We start from the raw sequence: 12,735 nt of genomic DNA, 5'->3' as shown, positions 1-12,735 counted from the left end.
TCTCTCAACTTATCTGAGAAACAGGGTTGAACATGATCCTTCTTCTCCTAGTTCCTATTCATGCTTTTCAGTTGACAGTCACACTGAAAGCTAGTTGCTTCACTTGCTCTCCTTAGATGTTATGCTTAGTTTTTGAAACATATTAGCCTACTTTGATATATGGTCTGTTGTTATGTTGTTATATTTTGTTGTTGACTGCTAAGTACTGTTCTGCTTTGTTGTAGTTTTTATTGCTGTAATCAAGTTGTTTCTTTTTGGACGATAGAATTCTGTTCTATCGATTATTGTATGAACTACTATTGGTTTCTATATGAAACAGGTGGGAGTTACCCACTTTTATCAAAAAAAAAAAAAAAAAAAATTCGCACAGCGAAAATGCTTGCACCAGAAACATATCAAGAAAGAGTTCATTAATGCAATATTGGTAACCAAAAGGCAGGGTTGCACTCGAGTTTTTATCTGGACTGAAATTTAAACATCATCATGACAAACCATAAACACCCAGAATGTTTTCTGATACCCAATTAAGATTCCTTCATTACAAAAAGAAAAAGAAAAAGAAAAAGTATGAACAATCTGAACCCAGATTTTTATTTTTGTTGACTCACCCAAAATCATGCCTCCAAAAGGGCACATCAAAACCTGTCTAGCCCAGAAAATTTTCAATTATTACATTTTTTGTGTAAAGAAAACAAAAAAAAGAAAGACAACTATATTGCCCACTGCCTACTACACTAAACAAAAATGCCAAAAATAGTTAACCAGAAAAAAATAATTTTCTCTTGCAAATCACTAGGTCCTACAAACGAATATAAAACCCAAAGGCAATTCCGACCCGAAATTCACAGGAAGTATATCAAACTCAAGGCCTTAGAAGCAGAGCCAGCCCGACCCTGCAGCTTCCAGCAGCCATAAGATCTGTCTCGGCTGACACAGAAATAATTGATTTGGGCAGCCAAGCATGCTGAAACAGTGCACTGGCTATGCCATAACTGTTAACACGTGCTTTTACCACGGTACGAGGGTCAACTGCGTGCTGGGCCCCAAAAGCAATGGTGGTTGCATTGTTGGAGAAGCGGTGAACAACTTCAGCTCCGACAGCTGTAACAGGGTCCACCGAGTGATAGTAAGAGGCATTCAAGCTGTCTCCTTGGTTGTTCCTACAATGAAATATCAGAAAGTACAATTATTCCAATTACAAACAGTATAATGATGATGAAGCAACACCTGAACCTACTACTGTCAGAAGAATTGCAATCACATGGCTTTGTAGTTTCTACAACAATCAATTAGGCTTTATACAAGATTTAAATACTTAGCATATCATTTGGTAACCTTTTTTTTACAAATTTATCCTTTAATTGTTGCTTTTCTTTTGTGACTCTCTGTATTGATTATACCAATAAATTAATGTATAGAATAGCCCCATACCAATCACTGCAGATCTAACTGCCCACACATCACTCAATATGCTCGCAATATATATACTTAAGACAAAGTGGCACTTACAGAGTCAATGAAGCAACAATCTCAGCAGTAGTGAGACTCATGCCAGCATTGTACTTCGTGAGATTACTGGTAGCAGTGTCGAATGCCACATCAGCACCAAAGGATATAGCACCGGTACCGAACACAGTAGACATGCCCACCACTGGATTTGTCGTCAGTCCAGCAGTCACAGTCAAACCAGCATACTCATGCAAATACTGCAACTCAACCTAAGATCACATAAAAAGAGAGAGCAGCTTATATGTGTGAGCAGCATAAACTTTCAGTGATATTCCCAGAAAAGGGCTTCCCATAGTTTCTTGCAAAATCCTTTCTTAACTAATTTTTCCTTAAAAATGGATACTGTTTTTTTTTTCTGAAAATTAACATGCTTTAAGGGATATAAAAGACAACATCTCTACTGTAAGAAATAAATGGTCCAAATAGTTATTCCTACCTTTCCAGATCTCTGGTCTGGGACTACCAAGCTGAATATGCCCTTCAATCCAGGCTTCATGAGCTCATTTAGTGTAACAGTTGTTACAAGCTGCCAGAAATTTGTCAAATGAGAGATATTAGGGAAGTTTTCAATACACTTATTATAAAGAATCAGAAAATTCTTAATTACCTATCTAAAACAAGGAAAATTTCATAAACATCAGGTATCCAAAGTTTTCTTTCAAACTGTCCAGGATACCCTGACTTTTATCATTTGCACAAAGCAAAAGACAACATGGAATGCCTTTTACATCTTTTTAGGTATATTGGCAAAGGAATAGGTAACAATTGAATAGCTGTCATGCTTTATAGGGCCAAATCCTATATTTTTCAGGTGCAAGTACATGGCATTTTGATTCTTTTGGAAGGGGGCATAGGGTAATTTTACCAATTTAGTATTGCTCAAATTTGGGCACACTTATAGTTTTTGAATATGGGGTGGGGGCAGAGAGAGAGAGAGAGAGATACATTACATTTGAATCAGAGTTTACTCTGATATCAACAGTGGAACTCTTGTTCTTAATCTGAGAAAGGATCTCTCCAAAAACCAGTTCATTTGTTTTAGTACCACAAAACACAACCGCCTGAAGCACAGAAAAAAAGAGCATGTGAAATTTCAATTAGTGAATCCCAATTTGCAAGCGAATAGAATAGTTCAAATAAATCTTTTATTTCAGATCAGGAAATGCCAAATCATTCTACTTAATCAAGATAGCCTTCTTCTATTTGATCATTCTACTGAAAAAGGGAAAATTTTAATACAATTTGTTGATTAAGCATTTAAGCAAAGTAACAAAAGATAATAAGAATGTGTACTCTATCACTCAATATAAGATTTAAATCTAATTTCATTTCAAACACACTTTTGTAAATCATCTTTTATTAATATATTTGTTGACGGCAATTGCCGTCAACCGTCAAAAAAGGATTTAAATCTAATTTCATGCATACAAAAAATAATAATAATAATAAAAGTATCCTCGTTTTCTTCTCCAATCACCCATAATTTACTTAAATTACTTCACACTTTTTAATTCAGGCATTTCCCCAATCACTAAACAAAAGTAGCTTCTTTTGAGAAGATTTTACTCATCAATCGTGGAGTATACTACTTCATTATACTCTTATAGCGATTGTCATAGCAGACGTATCAACAAAGAAAGAGATTGCTCAAAAGATAAATTTAATACATAAAAAAGAAAAAGGTCATACCACATTCTCAGAAGTGTAGGTCGATAAGGTGAACTTCTGATCCGTGTGATAATCCTTGTACAACAGATCTAAAAAAAAATAAAGTAAAAAAACAACAACAAAACAGGTTAAAACCACGACAAGAAGTAAATGACATGAGAATCAAACGAATTTGCACAAAATCACTAATGGCGATCACCTCTCGCTTTCTTCCCAATGTCGGAGTAGAGACCTGGCCCCATCCTTACCGCGCTTTAGATCAGGTCGAGAAACGAAAATACCAATAAATGAGTAATGGAAAAATACGGATTTTCTTCTTTCTTGGAAAAGAGAAATATTTGAACTCTGATTTCTCCTTTGTTTTCTCCGGAGAGTTTGGTATTTTTAGAGAGGAGGTCGAAGCTGAGCTGTGGCTGGGCCCCACATCCACTGTTTCCATGGACTGTCTGAACCGTTGAAATTGCTCATGTTAAATCAAACGGACTATATTGCATGATCAAACATATTTAGGAAGGAAAACCTTGCGCACTACATTAAATATGGACCGTTTGATCCGAGACGATTGTTCGTGAGAAAAAGACAAAAAGTTTGTTTTGAGGAGACGTGGCACCACAGCAGTTTTCCGCGCAACGCATCCAAACGGTTAGACAAAATCACAAAAACGTACCCCACAATTTCAAAATATTACACAAGGCTTGGTGTATCGCCGTACTACATGAGCTGTTTCACTGACAATCTTCTACAACAAGGTGTCAGTGGGATAAAGTCGAATATCCCTTGCCTTATTTTGGTAGTCTTATTGTTTCTGTCACTTCAGAGAATCTCCGTAGTCCAAGTCCATTGGATGATGTCCCCACTCCCCATACAGCATGAAGAATCCAAGACGTCCGTTTCTAATCAAACGGACAATATTGGCCTTCAACAAATAACTGGCCAAACTACGAGATTCTGAAGTTTTAACTTAATGAATCTTCTGGACTGTACGATCAGAAATGAACGGTGAAGATCTGCATGACAATCCAACGAACTTTTTGTATAATTGCAACGGCAGAACGCTTTCATCCATTTGATTAGAAAATGATTAAAAAAGATCCGATCCGTCCGTACTTTCCGTTAGATTTATGTGTATTGCATCCGTTGTAAAACTAATTTGTTGTTTTTATTTTCAAAAAAAGAAAGAGAATGATGTTTCCTTTTGTCTTCTCTCCCGCTTGAAATACATTTTCTGACCGGGCAACGTTGATAGGAGTAAAAGGCCGTAGATATTGATTGTCTTTTAAAATAGACGGCCCAAACTTAATTAAGATTTGATATTGTGTGTGTAGAATGTAGACCTAGCAGATAATGAAAAATATATGGTTGAATTAATTTGAAACTGACAACTGTCATCGAGTGTATTGTTAAGTGCCTACAATTACAAATCTATACTAAAAAAAAAAAATAATGCGGTGTTATTCTTTGAAAGTCCGAAAGGTTAAAACTTAAAAAGCGGCGTTGATCTTGAAAAAAAAAAATGTAGCGTCGATTTTTTCTTGGGCTTTTTAGGCTCAATTAAACAATTGGTTCTGATTATGCCCATAAAACATTTTTACTTGGTATTTAAGATCAAATGCGAAAATTGAAAAAACAAATCCCGACACATCCGTGGATGCTTGAATTCACATTCTTCTATCTCTTCCTTGGAGTGTCATTTCTACGTGTGCAACACACAGAATTAAAGTTGAGATCTGCGCTTTATACCGTGGGGAGTCTGATATTGTTTACCGGACTCGATCATAAAAAATTTGAGTTAATTTAACATATTGGAAGAGATCATATTGGTTCAGGACTAACACTATTTGATTTAATTCTGCTAAGAATCTGAACTCAAAATTTGAGTTAATTTAGGAGATCCCAACTTGATCCAGAGGAGGACACTTGCTTCTTGATTAAAAAAAAAAAAAATCAAAAATATACTTTTATTTATAATGTTTTATCAGTAAAAAAATTATAAAAATTATAAATTTTATGTCTAATTTTTATTTTTTTCTTTAAAATATGTTTCTATTTTATGTTTTTTCTTAATAAAAATTATAAAACTATACTTAATATACAAAATATTTTTTAAATTATGTGTTAGCAATGGTGGAGGAGAAGGATTTGACAGTGGCCGTTGAGAGCACTGTTCGTTCAAAAAATGGGCTTGCTAATAAAGATGTTGAGATAGTAGGCTCGCAAAAGCAACATGGGCCAATTGGGCTTAAGGCAGATATGTTCATAGAAGGAATTAAGCCTCATAAGAAGGGGGCCACGCATGCCAGTGTCAATGAAGAAAGGAAGAAGCTAGAGACTGGGATCCAGATTGTCAGAAGCACATTCGAGAAGCAAGTAGAATCGGTTAGTTTTGGAGTTGGGGACCACCAAGTCTATCGCACCATTCTCACCATTGAAGTCAGACTGGAGGGTGAGGAGGTTTGAGAGGGACAGGACCAGAGAAGCAAAGAACTGGAGGCAATGTTTATCAAGGAGACAAGGCTGTTAGGAAAAAGGAGAATAATCAGAGAGTAGCAGAATTGGCAGCATATAGCTATTTCCTTTTATTTTTAGAAGAAATTAATCATTCCAGCTACGTCTGGCTATATATATCCATCTTCTACTTTTCATTGAGTTTTTTTTTTTATCGTTGTAATGAAATTCCAAAACCCTAATTTCCTATTTTATTCAATTTAACCCAAAATACTTCTGTTATTTCCTTTCTTTCTATTCTCAACTAAAAATTTCCCGTTTATATTTCTTTTGCATGTTAAGTTTGTGACATCTTTTATAGTATCTAATCCTGAACGGACCGGTTACTGTAGCTCTACAGTACCCTCCTATTTCTCCTTCGCCTGATACACATCTAATGATTAATATTGACGCTATTTTTATATTTCGAATCTCAACCTTATCCCACCGTTGTTCTCTCGAAACTTCCGTACTCTCCTTTCTTCTCTATTCCAGCGCTCTCGAAACTTCTTTTTCCTACTCACTTCCAACCTCACTTCTCGCTCTCCTCTCGCGATGATGCAAGACGAGATTGCGAGGTTTCCCAAGCCAAACAAGGAGCGGCCGACCATATATACGGCCAGTCACTATTCACATCTAACTAGGGCTGCTAACGAGCCGAGTTAGCTCGAGTTATGGACAACTCGAATTCAACTCGGAAGATAGTGAGTCGAGTTGACTCGAGTTGAGATTATTGAGCCGAGCTGGCTCGCTGACTCGAATTCAACTCGCGAGTAACTCGAGTTGGCTCGTGACTCGTGAGTCAACTCGTTTAAGGTGTTGAAATGTTGAACATTTGAACTTATGATTATTGTTATGTAATAATATGAGAAGTAAATATTGAATTAACAAACAATTCACAACAAAATGATTAAATGAAATGAATTGGGTCAACTTGAGTCAGTCACATCTAGTTGGGAAAATAAAATAGGTCAAAAATTATGAAGAAAATCATCAATCAAACGAGTCACGAGTTGTAACGAGCGAGTTCAGTCCAACTCAAACTCAACTCGTTTAACTCACGAGTTACTCAACTCGAGTCAGAATAACTCGAATTTTAAACGAACGAGTTGTTAGCGAGTTTGTCACACCCCGCGGCCACGGGTAGTAACAGTCCCCCGCCGTAAGCATACAACGCCGTGTATGCTTACAAGGCTAATCAAAATTTAAACCAACAACACGCAATTCAAAACAAGTTTCTAATATATATAATCAGAGTACACAGTCTGGACAGTAAATAATACAATATAAGTATCTCATCCGGATACCAACCACGAGGCCTACCCTAAATCTATACAACAAAACATATCTAGGGTCGTATACTGGTAAGCTACTAAGGCCTACTACTCTCGTGCCTCTCCGGAATCCATCGCATCAATACCTGTAAAATAACGGGGAAGGTGGGGGTGAGAATAAATTCTCAGTGCGAATTTTGCCACATATGAATTATTGGACTTGCAATCAAACTCTATATTCAATAATGAAACCCAAACAATAACAATGCAACAGTATATAAGAAAACATAAATAACAGAATGCCACTACTCGACAATAGTTAATCAACCTGAAACACAGTTTACGGAATTTCAATATGGATTTCAAAACACAACATCTATTTTGGCTTAACTCGATTCCTAACTCAGTTCATTAGGGCTGGTAGCAATTACAGATGTTCTTTCGAGCTGAACCGTTATCAAACCCACATCTGTAGGGTTACAAGCGCCTACAGATGGCCAACCAAGCTGAACCTTTATCGGACACCCATCTGAAATTGCTGTTTGGCTTAACCATTTCCTAAGGTTCGGTTACAAGTCACCAATACAGGTCAACTTGACACAAATGCAACACACGGAATCAAAGTTACCTATACAGGTCAACTTTGCTAAATCTCAAGCAAATATATCTCAAAGCCACACATACAGGTTAGTCTCACAAAATCATAACACATGGTCAACGGATAGCGCACCGTCACCTTATCCAGCCACCTTAACAGGTCGGTCTGGCAAATCCATAACAGGTCAAACGCATAAGTCAGCAGCGTCACCCTATCCAGCCACCTAAACAGGTCGGTCTGGCAAATTTTAACAGGTCAAACGCATAAGTCAGCAGCGTCACCCTATCCAGCCACCTAAACAGGTCGGCCTGGCAAATTCATAAACACCAGTCAACGGATAGGCCACCGTTACCTTAACCAGCCACCTAAACAGGTCGGCCTGGCAGATTCATTCACAACAAGAACAATTCATATAACTAAACAATTAATAACCGTACCAACATGCCAATCAACCTTAACTAAAACCATTCAATCCTTCTCATTTATGCAAGAATCAATATGCAGTATGAATTCCAAAATATGCAACAATTAATCATTCAACATGACAAACGAATAAACAGTTTAATTCCTGAAAATAAAGTATCAAACAAGTCCAAGAATCCCGCACCTTTTTGACGAGCGTACCGCTTAAGCTAAGGATCGGACGTCTCGTATGGTCTCGCAAGTTCTTGCTCGACCGAGCCTACACCTATATTATACGTATACTTGGTTTAATTTGGATTCAGTGGTCCATACGTTTACTTAGGGTTTGTACAGTCCTAAATCAATTCTTATGTTTTGGTATCGATTCTTTTCGGTTCTTTCTTTCTTACCAAAATCTCACATAACGGTACACAATTCCATCTAGGCCCTCTAGCCTTATACTATTTCACTTTGGTAACCATCAATCACCGTTTCACTACTTTGGTTCTCGGTTCAATTCAATCCACCGTTTGGTTAACCCTAATTTGGTCAAAACCTCAAATCGGCCGTTAAATGTTCTAAAAATTCACGATCAGGAGGCAACCCTACCGATTACAAGTCTAATTGGTCGGGTTAGGCAAATCAAATCACGATTATGCCAACTTTCAATTTTTTGCACGAAACCCTAGAAATCAGATTTCATAAATCGGAAGAAATCGGGAAAAAGAATGACAAACAAACTAGTAAGAAGTGTAGAGGAACTAGTCCTCGAGAAATTCGAGCACAAATCTCGGGTTTAAAACGAGAATCCGAGAAATCGAGAAAATTCGAGGTTTCGAAAGTAAAAAGGAGAGAAAGAAATACCAAATAGAAGGGTTCTGAGAGATCCTCGGCTGCTTTCTCGGTTCCAAACTCGATTTCTCGCAACAATCGGGAGTCTGGAAGAAACGGAAACTCACGGGATCTTTTCCTTCTCTCTTAACCGAAAATAACTTAGAAATGGGGATAATGGTGAAGTGAGAGAGAGAGAAGGTTTAATTTGGGTTTTAGGGTTAAAATTACCCTGAATGCGGATTAGCCAATCCGCACTGCGGGTTACCTAATCCGCACTCGAGACTTAGTCGGTTGTCAGTCGAATCCAGGAAAAGTCCGAGCCTACTGCGGATGAACCTGATCCGCACTGCGGCTCACCCTCATCCGCACTCACTACTTAGCCGATTTCAGGAAAATTCAGTGCAATACAGAAATTCATGAGTGCGGCTAAACTCATCCGCACTGCGGATCCCTCACCCGCACTCACTACTTAGTCATTTTTTTGGCAAAATTCCAGAAAAAGCCTGAGCCACTGCGGATGGCTTCCACCCGCACTGCGGTCAACCTAATCCGCACTGGGGCTATAAAATTCCGAAATCTCGAAATTTCGACGCGGTTTCAATTCACAATTAACTTACTTATTTAGGGGAACCTTAATTAAAGTTTAAACTTCCATTTTATTAACATGATTTATCGATTCTTTCTTTTAAATCATTCGAATTTAATTGTGAAAATTTCATAACGTAACAGAGTTCGTTACCGAGCTGAGTTTGAGTAACTCACGAGTCGCGAGCTTTTTATACAGCCCTACATCTAACCCTCCCTCTCTCTCGAGTACTTGCTAGGAGGTGCAGAACATGACACTCGAGAAGAATCCTGGGCGGTGGTGGCGTGGATCGGTTCGGAGAAAACCCTAGCAAAGAAACCCCTCCACGCGAGTACTCTGCCTCTGCGTAGCTTGCTATCGGTCACCTTTTTTTCCGTCTCTGCCTCAATCTGACCATCGCCTCGCTCTTCCTGACAATCACCCTTGATTTTGAAAGGTATTAAGTTAATTTCCCTATATCTCACATTCCAATTGGTCTTAGATGCTTATTCCTCTTCATTTTTCTACATCTTTTAACAAATTTGACCTTCTGTCTTACAAATGACAAATGGTAGCTTAATGCCTAAATATTTTCTTTTGATACTGGTACTTAGTAGTTGCGAGAAGGATTTACGGCATGGGTCGTATGATAACAAGCAAAGCAATAACTATCAGGTTCTGTTTTGGTTTATCATGCTTACTTTTCAGGTTGGTAATTATTTCGAGTATTATGTCTTCCTTGTAATCTGAGAGGATAAATATAAGTTTGCACTTCATTTCTGTTGACATAATGCAAAATATTTTACACATTGATTGACTCGTCTACTCACAAAATTGGTCATTGTTTTCTATTGTGAGTAATTATATTACAAAAGCGCAATTTTGTATGTAGTTGTGAGTGCAATAATGAAAGCTTGAAGATAATCAGATATCTCGCTCCTCCTTTTGAAGGTTGCTTAAGTCTATCAATGACGAGATTTTCTGGAGATTTTGAGGTTTTTTTTCCCTCCCATTATTTTCCACTATTTTTTTTTGTCTATGTAGCATCATCATTTGCAAATCTCCATGAATTCGTATTTTTGGATTTCTTTTTATTACCACAGGAAATGACAATGGGCCAGAGTCTTGGAGGTCATACCAGTACCTGAAGAGGAGCACATCCGTGTGCATGCCAACTGGAGAGGAATTGTTGAGATAGTTGAAATGACACTGGTTAACAATCAATAAGTATCTCTAAAAAAAAATACCACTAGGGAATCCCTGACATGCATGCACATCCAAATCCAACCCACTTAATTGATAATAATTAGTTTCTAATGTTTTGAGGTAAGATATGTGTAAGAAAATTCTAATTTGTTGGTTAAAATGCAACAAGTCAGATATTGTTAACAATTAATTTTCATTTGCTATCCACTAATAAATCTTTCTCGCAACTTAAAAACTACTGGTTGTTTCTTCCTATTGCCAATTGTCATCTCAGGTGTGGTCTCTCAATTGGCCGGAAAACCATGGTTAGTTTCTTTTTCTTTTTCTTACTGCAATTGATCTTTAAATACCACTGCGGAGTTATTAATTTGAGATGTAATTTAGATGGAAAACCAGTTCCTCATGTCTACTACAGGATGTATAGTTTAGTTTGGGCTGCTCAACTGTTAATATCTGAAAGGTTGAACACTAAATCTTAAATGGTAGTAGTTTGCACTCATGATATTGTGTCATTGTTTTTCTTTCATTTTACTTTAATTTTTTTTTTTTTTTGAAAAATTGGTAGTGGCTACCAATATATTTTACTTTAATTTTTCTTTCTAATGTTTAGGTGGCCACTGCCATTTTACTGCTTACATTATCAGGTCCAGTAAAAGCATTGACTTTAATGGTGTGTGTTCTTAAAATAACTTTACTTTACTTATTGAACAATTGTGTATTATATGGGCAAGTAACAAAATCTTATGGGCAAGTAACAAAATAAATATACTCAGTATGGTTATGTATTATATATTAGGTAGACTTTAGACATCAATATTCCGATGAATGTCCCTAGAAAATGGAACTAGAATGGTGCTATACTTTATTGTTAAGCTGGTAGAGTAGAACCATTTGTACTGTATTGTTAATCTTTCTTATTTATACTTTTGCATTTCTTCAGCTAATGCATATGGCATAGTCGGTTTTGTTATGGGATATCTTTAAAAGTGAATTTTCTCTAGATCCAAATCCAATAAGTCAATGACCAAGGATTTAAATGTCGCTTTTCTGTTGTTTTAATATGGAAATTATGTCATTTATGCATCTTTCTTTGCCAATTTTTGCCTCTTTTTTTCAGATGGGGGTGGAATCAACTTGGATGTTCTAATCTTCCAGTGGCACATTACATTCTGAATTTTTTTAGTAGGTTACTCATATTTTGTTATTCATAATTGATAACCACAATTCATGTTCATGTAATCAAGTAACAAAGCAATTTGTGTTTCCTTAATACATCTTCTGGTGTACAGTTTAGATACCGATTGCTTAATTACATAAATGTTGAACAAGGATTTCAGGAAGAAAGTTCCATGGTTTCCCTTTCTTATTTACTTTATTGGTTAATTTATCCTGCTGAATCTCTATTCTGAATGCAGAGAGGGTCTCAACTTCTTTGTGAGAAAGATGATACTAGGAAGTATAACAACATTGTACAAAGATAGTAAGAGAAGTTACAAGTTTATCCCATGCTCAGTTAAATCCCAAGCCTTATTTTAAATAAAGGAACTAGAGGGGGTTTCTCCGAAAAATAAGAATTTGTACAGTATGTTGACAAAGAATCAATTAAGTTCTTAATTTGTTTATGACATTTTACCACATGTAAGCTAATACCGCATAATTTTTACTGTTTTTATTTTGTTTTATTACCATTCTCATACAACATATCTCAATTGAATGATATGTATTATTTTTATTTTGTTATATTACCAGATTCATACAACATATCTCAATTGCATGATATGTACCGTTTTTATTTTGTTATATTATCAATTTACTATACTCATATAACATATCTCAATTGTCTCTCTGCCGAAGCAAAGCGAGGCACATTTGCTAGTTATGTCTCATGCTCAACTTTTGTCCCACCAATCTTGGAGTCCGTGTCCCCCGGTAACTAAGGTACAATTTAAAAAAAATGGACGGTCCAGATTAATCCCAGCTAGGTCAAACTCAATCCGGAACCACTTGGAACTGTAGGGGGTCAGCTTTAAGATTCGTGCCACATGAAAAGAACGGTTCAGATTTATAACTGCACCTCAGGTAGCTGGGGTGATACGGATTCCCAATCTCGACTCCGAGGATACTTCAAAATAGTAACCATATCTTTGTTCGAATAATATTGCATTTGTTTACTTCAAAATCCTAAAGCCGATAGA

The 12,735-nt window shown here is 36.7% G+C and overlaps 1 protein-coding gene and 1 long non-coding RNA gene across 6 annotated transcripts; one reads left to right on the top strand and one right to left on the bottom strand.

Moving 5' to 3' along the window:
* Window positions 1–577: 577 nt before the first annotated feature.
* Window positions 578–3,591, bottom strand: LOC144562694 (mitochondrial outer membrane protein porin 1-like). Its single transcript, XM_078311927.1, has 6 exons — window positions 3,377–3,591; window positions 3,199–3,266; window positions 2,460–2,570; window positions 1,946–2,035; window positions 1,510–1,718; window positions 578–1,160 (listed from the first exon to the last, which is right to left on the bottom strand). Exons 1-6 carry the CDS (start codon window positions 3,417–3,419, stop codon window positions 863–865), a joined length of 819 nt encoding a protein of 272 aa, XP_078168053.1. The 5' UTR covers window positions 3,420–3,591; the 3' UTR covers window positions 578–862.
* A 5,975-nt stretch (window positions 3,592–9,566) lies between these two features.
* LOC144563284 (uncharacterized) lies at window positions 9,567–12,307 on the top strand. 5 transcript variants are annotated; one of them, XR_013514299.1, is made up of 3 exons: window positions 9,567–9,791; window positions 9,952–10,329; window positions 10,438–12,307. It is a non-coding gene; the product is annotated as an uncharacterized LOC144563284 (long non-coding RNA). The 5 variants fall into 5 exon arrangements; XR_013514295.1 differs by having other exon boundaries at window positions 9,949–10,329; XR_013514298.1 differs by having other exon boundaries at window positions 9,567–10,329; window positions 10,438–10,845; window positions 11,151–12,307.
* Window positions 12,308–12,735: the final 428 nt, after the last annotated feature.

Source organism: Carex rostrata, chromosome 12, assembly GCF_964058835.1.
Source record: "Carex rostrata chromosome 12, lpCarRost1.2, whole genome shotgun sequence".
Lineage (NCBI taxonomy): Eukaryota > Viridiplantae > Streptophyta > Magnoliopsida > Poales > Cyperaceae > Carex > Carex rostrata.
The sequence above is the reverse complement of the archived record's forward strand: the minus strand, read 5'-3'. Positions and strand labels throughout refer to the sequence as shown.